Consider the following 19702-nt stretch of genomic DNA (forward strand, 5'->3'; position numbering starts at 1 on the left):
TGAGGGATTTACAACAATATTGTCGTGGTAAATCTCCTAAAAACATCAATACGCTACTAAAACTCTCAACTAACAACTCGACAACATTTTTTTTTTTTTTTTTTTTTTTTTTATTATTTAGTCTTCTCTCGACGAAGTTCTAGTCTGAAATAAATCTTGTATTATATTATTCTGAAAAATTACAAATGCCGTAATATTATTTTAAAATAACAAACTTACGTACTGGAATAATATTTGGTGCATTACCCAAATACAGACCGATGACCACAGATGTTCACCTGGACCGGCTACAGGTATAAAACAAATTTTTTCTCATCCGTTCTCACTTAAAGTACCTACTTCTCGCCTCTAACTCCCGGGTTTGGGGCCAAATAAAAATATAAATGTGTTATGTTCACAACTTTATGTGGATAATATTCGTTTTAGGTCTTTATAACCACCAATAAACCCATTATACAATATATTTTCACGTAATTACCACGTAAATACAGACGTACAGTATTGTAAATCATAATCTCTAGAGTTAACAAAAAATCACGTTTGAATTCTAAATTCTCGGCAGTAAAAAGTTTTCCAAAGCTTCTAATTTTAATGCATTACAATAAATCTTTTTTTTTTATTGTACTGACAATTTATTACACTAATAATGTCGTATATGATCAATTAAGATGTATTATTCTTGTTACATCTATTTTAAAAATGATTTGGAAGATTAACGGTGTCATCTCGTAAGTTTTTGTGCTTGAAAAAAATATTAAATTAAATGATACTGGCGTATTTACAGTTATTACAGATGAATACCGAGATTTTGAGATTTAAAAATTTAATTAGGTCATTTTTTTTTATTTAATAATCTTTTGAAATAAATTTTAAAAATAATATCGCTGTCATAAGTAAAATAATATCAATTATAATTTAATAAAAAAATTATCTCTAGTCAAATAAATCATTTTTGATACAATAAAATTATTTTGAAGAGTTTTATCAGCTTAAAACAAGTTGAAAAATTTTTTAATTAAAATTTTAATGAACAATTAATTTTTCTATCACTAAAAAAAATATTTAAAGCCTTAAAAAGGCACAAAAATATTATAAGTTTCTAATTATTAAGTCGGCCAAATTTATCCAGCAGTAATGAAGGCATTTTTAATTTAAAAACCACGATAACAATTAAATTATTGAGGGTAATATCGGATAGTCTGGTTAGCATTTGAATGATTCCCTTGAGCAAAGTATTATCAATCATTGGCGGGTGGTTTTGAATAAAAACCCGGAAAATAAACCAAAATATTAATCCCCCGAGTATTTTTTAATTCGGAAAAGCGAGATGAGAGAGATAGTTTTGCAAAGCCAGCTCCCGTGTGCTCGGGGTTGGTCCCAGTCGCTGCGGGGGTCGTCGATAGGCATAGCAGGAACTCGTCGCACGGGCACACGGCACGGGGGAGGTAAATAACGCGAATCGAAGGGGCGAGGGCACGTCAGAACGCCCTCGCGATATGATTAATATCGTTGCGGCATGCAATCGGATCAAACGCAAACTCACACAAGCATCCAAACATATCCACACATAACAGGTTTATAGTGAGCGGGCGCAGATGGGAACATGAGAACAGTATTAGTATTAGATGTCCTACTGATGGCAATAAGACCAAGGGAGAGTTATTCATGTTGCCATAGAGATCTATATCACGATAGTAGATGCTCCGTTCTAGTCTGGTCTAGTCTAGTCTATCTACCCTGCCCTGCCATATCATCCTCACCCACAGGATTCGCTGGTTATATATAAACTATAAACTACCAACTATATGTATAGAGTGCTGACTACTGATGACTGGGTTGCATCCTTTGCACCCACCCCGAGAGCTCACTTTGTGGCTGCTAAAAGTCGACTCACTGATTTTCGATCGCCTTTGATGCCTTATGATCCTCACTAAATCCCTTTAGACTCCTATTGCTTCTCTCTAATTAGTCATACTGTGATATAACCAGCGTACATATCATTATCAGGCTCAATTTGCGTCAGACATTATAATATTCTACCTATTCGCTTTGTCTTAATTAAATGGTCGTTTATAATGACAATAAATTTTTTGGAAAAATATTTTTTATCTTATAAATTTACATCAATATTAAAAAATTAAAAGTTTACAATTTATTTATTACTTATATTTTATTTTACAATAAAAATAAAAAATCTAAACTTTTTTGATTAAAAAACAATGAACCAATAAAATATTTATTAAATTAAATTTTTTACGCCGGTAATTTATTTTTAAATATACAGTATAAAAATAATGAAAAAAAAAAAAAAATTCAATGAAATACTTGAGTAATCTCCCGGTTGGGAAATTTAGTGATTGAATAAATTTAAAAAGATGGATGGATGATCAATATATACTCTGGGGATTATCAAAGTGCGCAAAATGAAAATATATACATAGTAATAGATAGACGGCTAGATGAATTCCAATATACATACATATATGGCCAGCGAGGAATTGATAAACATGAATATCATTAATACAACGTGTAAAAGCTCGGCAAATGTTGACAATATAAACAAACTATAGTTTCCAGTATGAACAATGTTTGCCGACAAACTTGTTCGTCGAGGCGGTGCGACAAACATGAATACCAAATGCTCATCCGGTGTGTGAAAATGCTCCACGGGTTTAATTTACAAAGAGCCAGCCCTGTCCCTGTCCCTCTCCCTATTCATCCAATCCCTCGTACTCGTACTCGACAAATTGTGGGTAATACGCACTTTAATCAGCAGAAACTGCGGCTAAAAGTAAACTCCCTGAATAGAATAAAAAAACCCTTATTATATATTATATATTATATATTATATATTTATGCATAATGTAATAATATACACACTCGTATCATTAACAAGTGTTATTCAAAGTCCAAGTTTAGTTCTGGTACTCAAGACTGAGCCGCTGGTATCTGCCCGCGGAACAAAGATGGACAGCAGAGACAGACTAAATCGAGATGGAGGACAGTATGCACAACTTCTCTTCACAGAATATGTATGGGTCCAGAAATGGGTACTACTCGAAGCTAGGACATGAATAATTTTACATAATGTATACCATATATATACATCATATATATATTCCGGATTATGCCTCCGAGCTAGGTAAACGACACTACCGACACTACACTATACGTATACAGTTAGGCGTAAGGTATAGTTTAGACATACTCTTGCAATACATACCAGTTTCCTAAGGTACTCCATATTGTACTACACTGTACATTAATAGGAGAATTTATTAACTTGTTAAATTGAAATTATTCTTGTTTTTTAATTTTAACAAAAATTTTCTTGGAAAAAAAAATATTTTCAGATAAAATATATAAATATATAAAGTATATAAAAAATTGATGTGGTTATTCAAATGAAAGGTTTCGACGAGTGTAATGTCAAGATGAGCTTATATTTTTCAAAATTTCAATATTTTACAAGATACAGTGAAGATTATTTCTTTTTAATTTCTATTGAAAAGTATCAAAAGTCTTTTTTTTTTTTTTTTTTTTTTTTTTTTTTTTTCAGTGTTTTGTACAGTAAAAATCCTTCTATCAGTTCACACAATATGTTACATGTCCTCTCACATACTAAATATAATCCATCACTTAATCAAACAAAAAAAAAAAAAAGGCAATTACAACTCTCTTAAGTGAAAATTATATAATTGAAGGTTTTTGGAATAAAAATGATGAAGATGAAGATGGAGTTTGGAGCCGGACCAGAATCGATCCGTCATTAGGACAGTGGCTGCTCCTTTTAACTTTATCTCCCATTCCTCGGAGTATACATATATAGCACAGTCCGTCTTATCCACGTACTTGCAGTGTTCTCGTCTGATGGCCGAACCGTTCAATTGGATTACGAATCCTCGTCGGATGTACGAGGGTTCAGTAACGATGCTCAGCAAATTCAGCACCGATTAACTTTCATCACCAAGACTAAAACAAAGTCCGTCTTTACTTATCGTCTGGTCTTAACTTGCCTCGGAAAATTTTATTTCATTTAGATCCCGGCTTTTCCACCCCTTCTTTTATTTTATTACTCATCCCTCATCCTCGTCCACTTTTTTATCCTCATATTCCGCCTCATTTTTTCTAGTCTGCCATACTTATATTATTAATCCTGTTTGCGTCTGATCCCCATGGTTACGCCCAGAAATGAACCGAGATATGCGTGCCCGTTAGACATTACGCTACATAACATGCTGTTTCCAAATCGGAGACTAATTTCCGAGAAACCTTTACTTTTATTATTGCATAAGTACAACTTGTTCTTTTCTTTAGTCGTACTAATGTCACCAAACAAGTCATAGTTACTCACACTTTACTTTTTAATAATATACTTCAGCGCAACCTAACCCCTTATACGATATAATAACAAGTAAAAATAGGTACCAAGAAAAAAAAATTCTTCCTTAAAAAATGTATAAAAATTTTTGATGATTAAAAAAGATTTTTTTATTTATTGAGTATAAAAAAATTACTATAAAGTTTTAATAATTTTTTTTTTATCGTACTAAATTTTTTTTTCGCTTAATCATTTGTAGAAATTAATTAATTTTGACAAACAATATCTAATTCTCAATCAAAAATTTTTAATTTAAATATAATTTTAAAGTCCCTAACAAGAAGAGTCTCTTTAAAAAAAAAAAAAAAAAAAAAAAAAAAAAACTTATAAATTTTCGATTGATGTACTTAAAACCCCGACATTTTTTCTCATTAACGACTCTAAATAGCATTACCTTATTTTACCGAAAAGGTAAACGGGACTAATTTGTCCATAGCATAATTTCCAAGCATATCAATGCTTTTCCGGTAGCATTCATTTGAACTCAACATCAACTTTTTTCCACATACTTCATTATCATTATTATAACCATACTTTTAACATACACACTTGATAACGAGTTCGATTCCCACGAGTGCATATGACCCAGTAGCAGTGTACTAACCATCAGAGAATCATTAGCAATTGCGCCTCTAAGTACATTTATTCACCCAACCATTCAGTTATATTTATAAATAAAACGCTTTGACTCTTTGTTATTTGGCCCAATAAAATATTTTTAATTAACACGGAGCAACCGATGTAATATCCGATAAGCCGTGTGCAACTTGGTAATCATCATCGGGGAATATATATTTAATTGGCAATTGCCAATTGACACTTCGGCTGGATCTAGATGCATTTTGCTTGGTAGCAGAAACAGTGACACAGTTAATCTTTGTACTTACGCATATGATATCTCGTACGGCACACATATAAATTTATCGTTAATATATTATGTTGAACCCCTCGGAGCTCGTACATCGGGCTGGGCCGGTGGTTGCTGTCGGAGATAGAGAGGCAATATGCCGGTAACCGGGAACCGGGAACAAGAAGAATAAGGGAGGAGAGCAAGGGACACAGGTACGGTAGACAGCTACCGTGCTCGGAGCTCTAGATGCAATGATTAAGAGTGATTCACGGTCCGTCCCGGACAGATGGCGGTTGCTTTCCTAATGAGTCGTAATTAATGGTTTAGGTATGCGTGTAAGCAATACCCAGTCACACTTTCTCAGAAAGCCTTTACCTATATATATTAATACAGCCTTAATATAACTTTAACTTACCTCAACTTAACTTGTACCGATCGGCTGCTCAAACATAAATACTTGTATAAATATAAATATAAATATATACGGACGATTTTCAGCACAGGCTGGTGATGTATAATTCAAGGCAATAACACCTTTTTGCTTGCCCGATCTCCAGGTACCGTTACCTACCTTACATCTTCAATAATATGTATATAAATTCTCTTAATTATTTTATTTTATTTTATTTATCGCTAATGACTCGGTAGAATCATATATAGTCAATAATAATGATAATAATAATTTGTGAAAAAACTTTCACTTGCGGTTATATCTGAAAAATTCATGTCCATGTACGGCTTGTTATTAAAATTAGTCAAATATGCTTTTTTTTTTAAGTTAGTTTTAAAATTTTCCGCTAGGTGGCGAATTGTCGCTAAATATTCTCCTAGCTAGAGACTTAAGTTTGAGAAATTAAGTTTTAAATTAAAAATAATTTTTTTGACTCTCTTGAGAAGTTTATCAGACATTGATTTTTGGTTTAATTAACTAAATAATAATAATAATTTATGGAAAAGTGATAATTTATAAAAAAAAAAATTTCCAGATATAATCCAGATAAAACATCCAAGTCGTTAAAGTATTTAGCGATCGCGTGTATATAAGTGAAACAGGATCGAGGCCCTTCTTGACGAGGTGAGCCGGGGAGGGTGCTCAGTCGAAGTAGAGGAAAGAGAAACCCGGGTATTGGATAGGAGCTCGTGATGAAGAGCCAGAGAACTCACCCGAGAGAAAGGGTTAGGTTCAAGTTGAGCTTCGACGAGTTCTATCTAACTTGCTAGAGCAAATAACACCTGCCGTTCGTGTCGTGTAAACTTTTGCTCAAACTCTTGCTCAATGCTCCTATATATCCATCTACTTCGTCTATATATTAGTATATCTATACATCTACATATATATATATATATATATATATATATATATATATATATATATATATATATATATATATAAGGACAAGGAGGTTTATCCTTTTTTCTCAACTCTTGTTCCTTTAATCACGATTCACTCTCATTCTTTTCCTCGCTCTCCACAATCAAAAGTCACTATCGATATCATTCTCTCTACTCTATCTATCCTCTATCATCGCACAGTGTTGTCAGTATTTAGTTGGGTGTTGGAGCAGCCATACTTTTTGGTGAGAAGTTGGCTCCGTGATTCTCGAGTTAAATAGAAAGGAAATTGTTTTCTTTCTTGATTAACCAATAAAACAACAACAGTCAGCGGAGTTATTTATTAAATCATTTATTTCTGTCTTGCAACTCCTGTAATTACCTATATTACATTACGGTATTGTATATTGAACGCCATATCAGTTAAAACTTCCTGAAAATGAACAATAAAAATTCATTTAGTTGCTTAATCGAGTAAGGAAATTATTTAGAAAGTGTAGAAAGTGTTAATTGCCTTTTCGATTGCCGGCTTGATTCGTTATTGAGTTTGTTTCATATGTAATATCTTTTTAGTCAAATGAATAATTACTGTTTTTAGATTTATGCGTGGGTAATATAACTATAAGTTAAATTGTTATTTTTCTTTCGAACAAAAAACACAATTATAATGTCGAAAGATTTTTCTTTTGAAATTTTAATTTTTTTTTCCCATTGCATCGAAATTTTCTCAGCGTTTTTTTTTTTCTTTCAGTCTTTTTTGTCCCATTGATGGATGATTTATGTCTCATTGCATGTTTAGAAAGTTTTATACACCAATATAACTAATATAACCTTCAAAAAGTGATAAATTAAATCAAATAAAGTTCTATTACTACAATTATTTCCCCTCTTCAGTGGTTATATTAACACACAAGCTTATTGTTAGAGCGATTAGTCATATTCAGTTAGTCATAAATATATTCTTATATTCCATATATTACATATTTATTCAGTAGATATGACATTAACTATATGTATATATATGAGAAAAGATATTCGCGTGACCCATCAAGGGCGGCTAAGACCTAAGACTAAGTGATGATAGTCATATAGATATAATATATGACAAGGGACATGGGGTTTATGGTTTAAGTCTAAGGAAACTCGTGTCATATAACATACAGCTAACAACTTATAACGGAATGCATGGTGTTCGCACTTCCGGTTGCTGGTTTACTGTCACGCGAATTATTCTTTTTTTTTTTCATGTCATTTATATTAATAATAATAGTGATAATAATAAAAGTTAAACAAAATTGGTGGTGTCCATTGTCCATGTAAAGACCAATTGTTGACAGTAATTTGCAATTTATTATTTAAATTTAAATTACAAGCCGGCAAACGCTAACGAGAAGAGGATATTTTTAACAAAGAGAATAATGTCTAATAATAATAAAAATGATAATTCGAATAATAAATTTTTTATTTATTTATATAGTTATGAATATTACCACAGAAAAAATTAACTAATTACTCGAATTTGTAACGAGAAAAGGAAATTATTTTGTCAGAGATATTTTCACCACAAAACGCCGGATAATGTAATTTTTATTTTTGTTTATTATTCGGGAGCATTTAAAAGATAATTCCATTATTTGTATTAATAACATGATATGATATAATATAATATAATATGATTTAACATGACCGTGCATACCACAGCGGGTTTGCGTAGACAAAAGACAAAAGACAGTACCCATGTAAATAATACAATAAAATCGGGTCGCATAAACTCACACGAAGCATTTAATTGCAAAACATACCACGTACGTGTTCCCGAGTACAAGCGTTAATTCGCGGGTCTTTTGTTCGGGAAATCAAGTTCCGATCCACCGTTTATAATAGCGTCATTACCCCTTTCGAATTGGCTCTATCCACCAGACTACCTTTTTTTGGTTTTTATATTTTTTTTATTTTTTTTAATTTTTTTTTGATGATGAATACTGTCAATTATTATTATTTTCAACTTTTTAAAGTCAAAGAATTATTTTTGTACGAGTTGATTTTTTGTTTGATTTTTTTTTTATGAATTTTTTCCGGGGATTACTTATGGAGGCATGTGCCAGATACTCAATATTCACTAAAAAAAATTAATTATGACAAAAAAAGGTCCACTTGGACTTGGATGGACATGTGGCATCTGGTGACAGCAAAAAAATTTCAATTTCTCCAATAGAAGAAAAAAATTCCTCCGAATAAATTTATTATTTTTTAAATAAGTCTAAATTTCTAATAATCCTGATAAATAAGGGTTAAACTCTCTGACAAGCGAATGTAATTATCTCGGCAGCAGTAGCAGAACTAAAGGACTAAAGGAGAAGGACAATGATAATTGAATGTTAACTCGTAGCGGGAATACTGTCGGTTAATCGTTAGTGTACCTAGATATCTACCGGCGTCGGAGATCTTCTGCGTGTACACTCTACCCTCTGCTCTCTGTCTCCTGTATATCTCAACCGTGGCCACATGTGTAACAGTAACTAACACACATACGTACAGTGTACGCCTATATCTATAACAATATCTACAGGAACACATTGACCACTCGGCGTACCAGCGTTCGCCGATGTTAAACGCATTACGCATAATTAATCCAATGATGCTATCGGAAACCACAACCCGTCGATGCGATGCCTCGGTGTATTATATACTACTATTAGCCCTTTTTCTCGGTATCTCCGTCCTGATGCTCACTCTCACACACGGCTTCCTTCTTCTATTCTCATTATCCAGAGTTAAGTCTCTGCTTCTACTTCTCTCGGTATACGCATTCATATACGTTAGATCTAACAGCAAAACAAAAATCCTCCGCTATTTCCTACTTCTCCATCTCACTCTGCTCTGTGCTCTGTGCTCTGTGCTACTTGCAATCTTACAATATATAAATATAAAAAAGAAATAAATGATACGAATGGGAATGGGAATACTGCCCCGAGATATACATTCTTCTATCATCAAAGTCTCTCGGTCTTCAGCTTCTTATCCTCTGATTCCATTCTTAAGAATCACGATTCGATTGGATTGGATAAAGTGAATAGCAAGAAAGAGAAGTTTAAGTAACCCGGGCTGGCTCTACACTCTACACTCTAGACTCTAGACTCTAGACTCTAGATAGAAAGAGGGATACCACATATAACATACAATAGTACGGTTAAGAAAGACGAGCACAGTTGAGGTGATAGTTTTCCTCGTACGCTAGCCTAGCTACTCGATCCCTATCAACCACGCAAGATTTTACATGCACTCACACATGCGAAAAAGACAAACGTACCGACTCTACTTGCTGGAAGTAAAGAACCAGTGCACCGAGATTAACTCTCGGGACTTAAACTTCCTAGCTCCCATCTTCCATCTCAGGTTATAAGATCTACATATACATATATAATACATAATACTTTCTATGTATTCGGTATTATATTGTACGTGCCCGTAATGAGTCACTGAATATATTTCCTGATTGGGCGTCTCTCTCTCTCTCTCTCTCTCTCTCTCTCTCTCTCTCTCTCTCTCTCTCTCTCTCTCTCTCTCTCTCTCTCTCTTTCCCATATGGACAACTCCTCTTTGCTCTTCGCTCGCCTCAAAGTTACTCAAGTATAATAATAATAGGCACGTCATTATATATGTATCCTCAGGATATGACATTGTCGCTTTTCACTTAGACATGAGTTATTGTGTGACGTGCACACTGATAATTTGTTAAAGATTATTATATCGAATAATTATTTTTCTATAAAAAAGTTACTTTTGGGTGTGTGATTCATAGAGAGAAAATTTTGATCGTTAGATAAGAAGTTTAGGCTAATTACAGGGTATTAACTTTTCTTACCATTAGTGGAGACGTACATTGTGTATAATAATTCCGGTTTTTGTTCACAATCGTTGACAAAAGTATAATAGAGAAATGAAACGAGTGTCACTTTATATAAATTATCGGACAGGATTTTTTAAGTACAATGGTGCTTGTGCATTTGAAGGTTTAGAGTCAGTGAGTATGACTCAAGAGCTTTTGTTAAGATATAATAATAATTTTTTATTTTAAAAATTTGATACATATTTTCATAGATTAATAATGTATTTAATTATTATTTTTGACTGTTTCAGGCGTAGTCAAAGCTAGAGGCCTCACCATGGAGTGCGGCAAGGGTCGGCGGAGAGGCCTACTTGGCAGTTTAATCCTTGTCTGGTTTTTCATCAGCAATTGTATTGTCGCGACACGAGAAAGAGGTGAGTTTCTTATTTTAATTATTATTATATCTCATTAAATTTACCGGGAATTGTTGAATTTTAATCAAACATTTGTACGTGGATTATGGGCATGTATTTATAACTTGATGAACCCCGAATCACGTACTTTAATTAAACATCACGTGATTACAATAATTGTCAGAACTAACGACGGAAAATGCATCAAAGACAAATTAAATTTATAAATGTATGTATACATGTTTATATAAATTATAAAGGTGTACGTAGCGATGCGGAAATGTAGTTTAATCTCTGTACAGTATAGAGAAGAGGGTAGAGCTTGCACTCCCGTAGAATAGTAAAGCTCTACTCTGCGTCTGCTGGGAGCGGTGGGAATAAGAGTAATAGTAAGAGTTGAGTTCAGTGCAAAGGTAAAAGGGTGCCAGAACGAGGAGAGAAGAGCTAAAGCATTAACGAGCGGGTCTCTCAAGTGTCTTGAGTTTATAAGGGATCGAATCACGTGGTACACACCGATATAAATGTTTATACAGATGTAAATGTTGATGCGCAAGTTTAAGTGGATAGAGACAGCCATACGGCGTCTCTACATAGCCTCTATAGGTCTTCAGTTGAATTAAAGATACTTGTGTTCGAGAAAGACGGATAACTCAAGGCTTAAGCGAGGGCTAAACTAAAGATAGACGGCCTTCCATCTCTTCATAAGTATGTATGTATGTATGTATGTATGTACATATAACCTACCAGTAAGGAAACGGGTTGAGATAAAGAGAGGTTGTAAGGGTTAGTCTCCCTATCCTATCTATTCCTTGGCGATTACTTTATACCTCGTTGCACCCAATCCACCCAGTAGTACCAGTACCAGCACTATGCGTTTCTCCTGAGCTGAATTTCTACTGTGCTGGATCCCTCGATTCGACTGCACACATATTCCACACTTACCCTCACCAGAATATCTCATTCCCTTACTCGAGCCTCGCTTTACATCTCATCTTGCATTTCAGCATCATTTTCGGGCTTTCTCGACTCGAAATGTCTAGGCTTCTCTTATATTATATTATATTCCTACATGTGTAGTCCAATATGTTGTGTATGTGATGAATACCGTTACAGTACATAATATATGTATAATGCGATGAGCGATGAGCGACGAGAAATGATGGAATGTTTCGATGACACTCGATGAACAGAAGCCCGTAATCTCATCACGCATTTGATTCAATTTCAATAATTCAATTCAGAAGATAAAATTCCGTCAAATGCGATCTTTGAATTAGTTTTTTTAGCGGGAAAATTTAAACACTGGATCAATTATCATTAAGAGCTTTGATGTGTTAAATTCTTCAGAGTACACATCAATTTTAAAACGCGATATGTGATTATAATTGTGATGACTATATTAAATTGAATGAAATTATGATGATCATCAGAAAAAAGTACTTTGTAGTGTTTTTCTCTAGAGTTTGTTAACCGGAGTGTGACCATTGAGACGTGAGTAATAAAATTTGTTTGAAATTAGAAGTAGTTGGCTTTTAGCCGTGACGGTGAAAAATAAACCGCGAATCTGTGTGTCGTTCAAAGCGAACTTGTGTCCTATTTTAAAGTAAAAAAATTTTCACAGCATGTTTGTTGTTTACTTTTTCTGCAGCAGTTTATTCGCCCCGGTGAATTTTTCCGCAAAACAAACATCTGGTAAAATGTACGCGGGTACAGTTTCAAATGTCGGTCAGCTGGGTAAGGAAATCGGTTGGATAGAATGAGAAGAATAATATATTTGAAATAAAAACTTAACGGGCATACTATAAATTATATATTTATCAAAGCTCTATCTTGAGAGTCCAATCGCTGAGCAATTTAAAAGCGTTAAAGAGAGGAATAAAATAGAGAGGACAGTGAACATTACATTGGTGATGCTGAGCAGAGCGTTTATCGGCAATTCTAAAGCACTCGAGTGTGATCTGATCGTTAGCGCATTTAAAGTGATTTACAAGGCAAAAAACTAATCGAAAAAAAAGCGACTGGTAAATTAAGAAAATAAAAAGAAAGATAAATAAATGAGAAAAAGACAAAGACAAAGACAAAGAGCCTGAGATAAAAGTAAATCCAAAGCCGCGAATATCTCCAGCGATCTTGAGCATGAACGACAGGGCAAATCGATCTTTTTATCACACCCAGTACAGATATTCTTGCTCCTCCGTCTTATCCCCAGTTTATCCTCCTTTCTCTCTTCTCTGCTCTATTTTTTTTTTTTTATTTTTACTCTATTTTATTTCATTTCATTTCTCCTTTCACGGTTATTTTCGTGAGGCGTCCTGTTATCTGTTAGGCTGTTCCAATAGAATCACCGGCCCCGTAATCAATTTCCGATTTTTCGAGTTCCAGCTATTTTTCACCGACAAGTGAAAAATAACTCGAGAATAAGCTGGCATTAAGTTACCACCCATTCCGAAAACTCCTACACTCTTGAAAGTCCTTAAGAAAAAATTTCGTGGCAATCATTTAACACAGCCAAGTGTGAATTGAACTCTTCTCTTGCAGAACTTTGAAATTTAGAACTTGATACAACATCAATAAACTTTAAACTCCAAATTATCATGAATCATGACTGAATAAACTTATTTTAACCACCAATTTTCTTGATTGCTACTAATTAATGACTTTAATTTCTTTAAACTAACACTTAAAAGCACGCAAGTTTACTTGGAGCAAATACGAAGCAAACTTCTGAATAAAAATCTAAATTTCACAAATTTTCCTAGTAAAAAAAAAAATAAAAACCGCATGCAGGAGCTTTCGAGCTCGCGCTTGAGAATAAGTGGAAAGAAATCAATTCGTAAAATATTATTGTGTAGGATTAAACTTGAGTTAAGAGTACTTGTGCTTTGAAGAGCCGGCCTGGGGTTTGGGTTTGGGTTTGGGTATGAACAGAGTATGAGTATGAGTTTTCAGTGTTGCGAGGGTGAGATGTGCCAGCTTGAGTTAGAGGCTTCCCTGGTTAGATTGAAAAAAGTGTATATAAACCACACGGATATAGGTATAGGTATAGGTATAAATATATAGATATAAATATAGAGTGTGTGGATACGACGGGCTGAGATATAGCGATGTACTTTACATAAGAGATGAGAGAGGTAAAGGTACATGGGGAGATTCACTACCGGCGATGAAAGTGCGCGGCTGAGGCTCCAGTACAGATACAGAGGAACTGCTCTCCAAGTGTGGAAGAAAGAAAGATGGAAGGAGGGTGAAAAGGTGGGTTGACACGCGCCGATCGATTCGCCAGACGAGAAACAAGTATCTCCTCGTAAAACCCAGCTTATCCCGCAAAATTCTAATATTTATTCATACCCTCGGCAGCAGCGGTTAAGATCGCCCAGCCGGAAAAGCGTTCTCAAAATCCCCTGGGTTCCTCCTACCAAAAGTAGATCCAAAGATCACCCTTTTACGTCACGATACCGCATTATATTCACCACTACCACTGCTCTGCATCAGTTACTGGATCCAAGATTCAAGCCTCCAGACTCCCGACTTTGGATTAAACTTCCAATAACACTCGAAGGAACTACTCGATTCCCCGAAATAAATTCTATTTAAGAATACCCTGCTCTGGATTAGAATTAGAAAAGCGAGGGTGTTTGTAAGACCTGAAAAATTTCTCCACATGATAAAAAAGCCGGGTGTCAAAAGCAGATAATAGACACACGTTTGGGCTGATGAGTTGCTTCAGCTGAAGCTCCACGGAAAAAGAACCCTAAAAAAGTGTTGGTGTTGACTACGGGCTTATAGAATATAAAAATAAAAGTAATGCTGTATTGCGAGAAGCAAAAGAACCACCGCTGAAGAATTTATGAGGCAAAACAAGGCAAAAAATAAAAATGGAAGCATCTTTGCTGTAGAAATAAAAAAAGAAAACGACGGCATTAGGTCGGTGGCTGGAAGAATCGAGAAGAGACACTGTGCCTGCTAAGTGGTCCGGACTTGGATCTATCTGCGCCTCTTCCTGACTCAGCAAACTCAAACCTCAACTATACTTATATATGTGTGGTTCTTTCTCACTTGGACTGGATTGTGCTGGGAAGGATCCCGTAACCCGGTAATAAACTTCCGTAGCACCCGCTCCAATCTGTCGACCGGTCTACTGTACATCCGGCTGGTGGATACCTACTTTCTCGATAGAGTAAGAGTAGACGTCAAAAGTTTCGGATATAACGTGTGCCTTGACGATGAAATTGACTTGTCTTCTAGCTTAGGGCTGTCAATTATCCGTCTTTATGTACGTTATTTTGCCAGAAAAAAAAAAAAAAAAAAAAAACAAAGAAAAGGAGAAGAAGACGTGCCCAAATTAGTGCAATTCTAAAATCCACTGTGGTATTATATTATATTACTGTATTTTTTTAGAGAATCGCGGTTACGGTGAGATGGAAGGACAGATAAACTCAAGGTAATTACGATCATTTGAGGCCTGAGGTGGTAATTTTGACAACAGATCCACATCAGATAATTAAAAAACAAGTATCATTACATAAAGGGGCTTTGATACAATACAATACACTACAATATAACACAAAAGAACTATCTCGAAAAAAAGTGTATTAATTTGGGGATTCTAATGGTCCAATGACCGAAAGTTTGAACCACCCGTCAGTTATTCTTCGGCTAAATGGATGACCATTTGAAAAGAACGGAATCGAGGGAGTTATTTGACGACTGATAATGAAAAACTCGAGAGTATTATCGGTATAATTTGAGGAGCTGGAAAAAGCAAAAGCAAAAGCAGTATCAGGATGAGGACTGACGAATGGGCTGGCTCTAAATCAACAGTGGATTTATCAGAAGAATAGGATGAAAGCGAGAACTGAAAACACAGGACTGAGGGTGGAGAGCCAAAAGCCAGAGAGTAGAGAACAAAGCCGTGTAGATGAAGAGGATGAATGTGATGTGATATGGTTGGTGTCCTTGGTCGGCGTGTCCCAAACGACCTGATGGGTGTCAATGAAGCCCACCGACAGCTGGATGCCGGAAGTCTGCTGGACAAAACACGCCAGGGATGTCCACCTTAATATCCATCAGGAGGAGATAACACGTATCGCTCGGGGTTTTCAACGACGTCATTTTCTTCTTCCGCTCGTTGAAAACGAGGGTACTGTGGCTGTGGCTGTGGCAGGGTGTGTGGTATATGGTTAGTTGTTACATCGCGAACAATCGCACAGCCCATCCCTTGTCAGAGCTTTGGTTGGTAGCCGCGATTATCACCCTCCCATTTATGTCTCGGGTGATGTTCATTCTCGTCCTCATCCTCTTGTGTCTATATTACTCGCTAGCCATCAAGGATCAGAACAGGACAGGAGAATGTCACTCTCGGGCTGTAAATGGATACCTTTCATTAATTGAAAGACAACGTGAAAGAAACTCTGGCGAGTAATCAGTAGCAGTTACTAAAATGTTAAATCTCCGATCCACAATTTCATTCTCTCATTTAATCATCACTTTAATTGCATTACTTTTTGCTCTTTTAATTTTTTGCATCACCCGTCCTCTTTCTTGCTTGCCTCTTTTTTTGTTTATACATCGGTGGATTTTATCATCTACTCTGTACTGTATACTTTATATTCTATACTCTATACTCCTCTACGTGGCACTTGCGCGATCACAGCACAACTACCACTCTTTTGTCTGCTCTGGTTGCGTTCATTTATCGGTATTGTTTCTCTGTTCTAGTGAATTGCAAACAGCTAGTCTAAAAGACTCGAGTAAATTGCGCCGGTGATGAAAGGATCCTTTTTTACTCACCGTGTTTTTTCGACTAAACAATTGAGCTTAATCTGGTGACACGAAAAGCGAAGAGCTTTCGCTGAACACGGACTTTTCCACATGCATTATATTACGTGACTCTCGTATCGGGGATTTTATTAGTTCTATAAATGCAGATTCTGTACTGCCTCTAGCTTCCTCTCCTCCTCCTCCTCTTCCTTCTGTCTTTGGATATATTATATACTCTCTGTGCTGTATTTCTATCGATCCTCCACATCCACCAAATTAATTTATCTGATTAAAATGCTAATTCAAGATTATTCTATTCCCGCGTAGCTGTGTCACTTTTTGCTAAAAATACAGGATTTCCCGGCGACTACTTCCAATGATAGTAAAAAAACATCTCGCTGCAGTATGCTAATTTTTAAGCGATACAAGCAAATTTTAAGTGCAAATATAACAATAATCATCGGGAATAAAAATATTTTTAAGGTCACTGTAATTTGTACCTTGAAAACAAAAATAATTGAAATAACTTGCGCACAATTACTCTCAAGTTCACTCGAGAAATCGATTATTCGCTCAAGTATGCCCAGATCTTTCTACTCAGTCCAATTAATAATCGCTGATAAAAGTTTATCGGATGTAACTAAATGAATATTATAAAAGTACAAAGTTTTATTTAAAAGTCTGATAACTAGCCATCTTCTTCGCTACTTTGTATCATTTATTTATGAACAAAAATTGTTAGAACGCGAACGATGAGTAATTATCGTAGTCCTCGGTATCAAGGTGTTTTAAATAATTCTCACTGGTGAATAAGTAATGGCTTGCTTGCTATTATCAAGTTTACCGTGAAGCGATGCCATGGCTAATCCAGTCACTCGGATGAGAAGAAAAATCCATGAAAGAAGTTCAAGGCTGATGAGCTAATGAGTAATTGCGATACTCATTGGTCATAAAAATTATCCAGGAAATTAAAGTTGATCCGATGAATTTTCACCCTGATAAATTCCATTCTATTCAGTTAAACAAAAAATGTTAATCAAGGCTATTAATCAAGGGAAGACGATGATAAAAGAATAAAATTAACTTCTGTAGATCCTGGATGGTGGATTGACACACTTAACTTGCTCCGAGGACTTTTGTTCAATGTCTCTTAGCCTTTTTCCCTCGTTAAATTTTCCAATTCTTCTTCTACTCGTGACATTGTGCTTAGCTCGTCTATTTTTTCGTCGGAATAAATGGGAGCAAGTGAATACGAACGATATGCACTTTTCTTTGGCATCACTAGTATATACATCGTGTAGAATCATCCAGAAAGCTCTCTAATTCCGAGATTCTTTTATTAGCCAATTCAGGTAGATTTAAAACTAACAACCAATTGAAAAAAGTGGCTTCGGTGTTTTTTTTTCTTGCTCTAGTAGATTCCCGGATAGAAGTAGTCGGTACTTCAATTAAAACACAACGTTTTTTAAAACTATTTTCAACTCTGTTTTATTATCCATACCCATTATTAAAAAGTTGAAAAGAGTGCACTTGAATTCTTGATAAAAGCCTCCAATGAAGCCGTCTCAACGATTTCGTCTGCTCTCTTATACAACCGGTACCACACTTATTTAATTCCTCTTATTCTTATAATATAATAATACAATTTTCTTTCTTTTTTCCTCTTTCTCGATTATATGACGCTAAAGCTAGGAAAACTATTTCTGCTTAGTACTTTCCTCGATTCGCCATTATACACCACCTTTTTATCGGGTAAAATAAAATAAAACGTAGAAAGGGACCCTTTCGTAAGCTTACCGTCGGAGAAGCAGTTAACACGCTCCAAAAAGTAAAGTCGAACGTAATCTATTTAATAGATAACGCCATGCCTCTACACTCCACTGAAAAACCTCTATATCTTTCCGCGGATTCGCTTTACTTCTACGGAACGGCATGCACTTTTCTGCTCACCCTCACTATCACTCTCACTCTCACTCTCGGACTTGCTCTTCGTCTTGGTCTTCCAGTAAACTCTGCTCTCTGTGAGATAGATAGATAGATAGATAGATATATTTATAGAATATATAGATATATATATATGGAGCAAAGAAGTAGAGACTACTCAGTGAGCAGCCAGCAGCTGAAGAAAGAGTAGAGTAGAGGAAAATTTAAACTCGCACCGTGAAAGGTATATAGACTTTTATACCTTTCCTTTCCTTTTCTCCGCTTTAGCTTTACTCTTACCTTCACTTGTACGGCGAGATATATAAGATCTAAGATGTTGGCGTACAAGGGGATGAAAAAGAGTGAGAGGAAAGAAGGCAACCGTGAAAGAAACGAGCCAAGTGGTAAGCTCGCCTGAAGAACGGGTACAAGGGTTGAAGCTACTAAAGCGGCTGTTTCTGTGACGGAAAAAGGGTATGAAGTATATAGAAGAAGAAGAAGAAGTAGAAGACAGATCCAAGCCAGCTAAAAAGATAAATAAAAAATATACCTGAAACAAAATAAAAAGTTATAAAATAGCTAACTTATAAATAAATAATTAACCGCTTTCATCCCATTTGTTTAATACCGGCGTCCTAGATTGTCGGTTAATTTCAATTTTGACACTATGAATTATGATAATAGCTAGTCATCTATTCTCCTAGCTTCTCGCTCCATGAATATGTGAAGAAACTATGTGTATAGGTATGCTATATGTTCGTGCATAGGAAGCGAGTCCCGAGTCCTGAGAGAAATGAAGACAATACGACGAAGACGAGCAAGGGTGACCGAAAAGCTGGTCTCTCGGGTAAAACCTCACTTACCAACACCCTGACAACAGCCAGTTCCAGATGTGAGCAACGAGAATACATAATTACAATGTCTCGACGTTTGGTACTGCGAAGCTCAAGGTATTCTTGGATAGGAACTTGCACAGGAGGTTCTTCTCCATCTCTAGACAACTCCCGGTTATAATCTAGACAATGCGACTCTGGGGAGCTGGAGACGAGAAAAGGGACAACCGGTGGATGCTGGATACTGGGTGGTCCTAGGTAGTAGTAGCTCTTTCCTCTTTGCTCCCTCCGGTGTGCATATATCTAACGTACAGTATGCTCACTCGGTTCCTGGCAAGGGTAGACACCCTCGTGCGAACGGAGATTGCGTCTGGCGATATG

The 19702-nt window shown here is 35.6% G+C and overlaps 2 protein-coding genes across 10 annotated transcripts in view; one reads left to right on the forward strand and one right to left on the reverse strand.

Moving 5' to 3' along the window:
* The window catches only part of LOC141527026 (latrophilin Cirl), a 142032-nt gene that overhangs the window by 56920 nt on the left and 65410 nt on the right, over nucleotides 1-19702 (forward strand). For all 9 annotated transcript variants that reach the window (XM_074242262.1, XM_074242266.1, XM_074242267.1 and 6 more), the window contains one exon: nucleotides 10704-10826. In XM_074242262.1, coding sequence (XP_074098363.1) covers nucleotides 10730-10826 — 97 coding nt within the window. In that variant the 5' untranslated portion in view covers nucleotides 10704-10729. The remainder of the gene's footprint in view (nucleotides 1-10703; nucleotides 10827-19702) is intronic.
* Vlet (COMM domain containing 10 protein valette) overlaps nucleotides 1-19702 on the reverse strand; it is a 154030-nt gene that overhangs the window by 55865 nt on the left and 78463 nt on the right. The gene's annotated exons all lie outside the window — the stretch shown is intronic.

This window comes from Cotesia typhae, unplaced genomic scaffold (genome assembly GCF_013202065.1).
Source record: "Cotesia typhae breed Kobodo isofemale line unplaced genomic scaffold, CoteBio_Ctyphae contig_4, whole genome shotgun sequence".
NCBI lineage: Eukaryota > Metazoa > Arthropoda > Insecta > Hymenoptera > Braconidae > Cotesia > Cotesia typhae.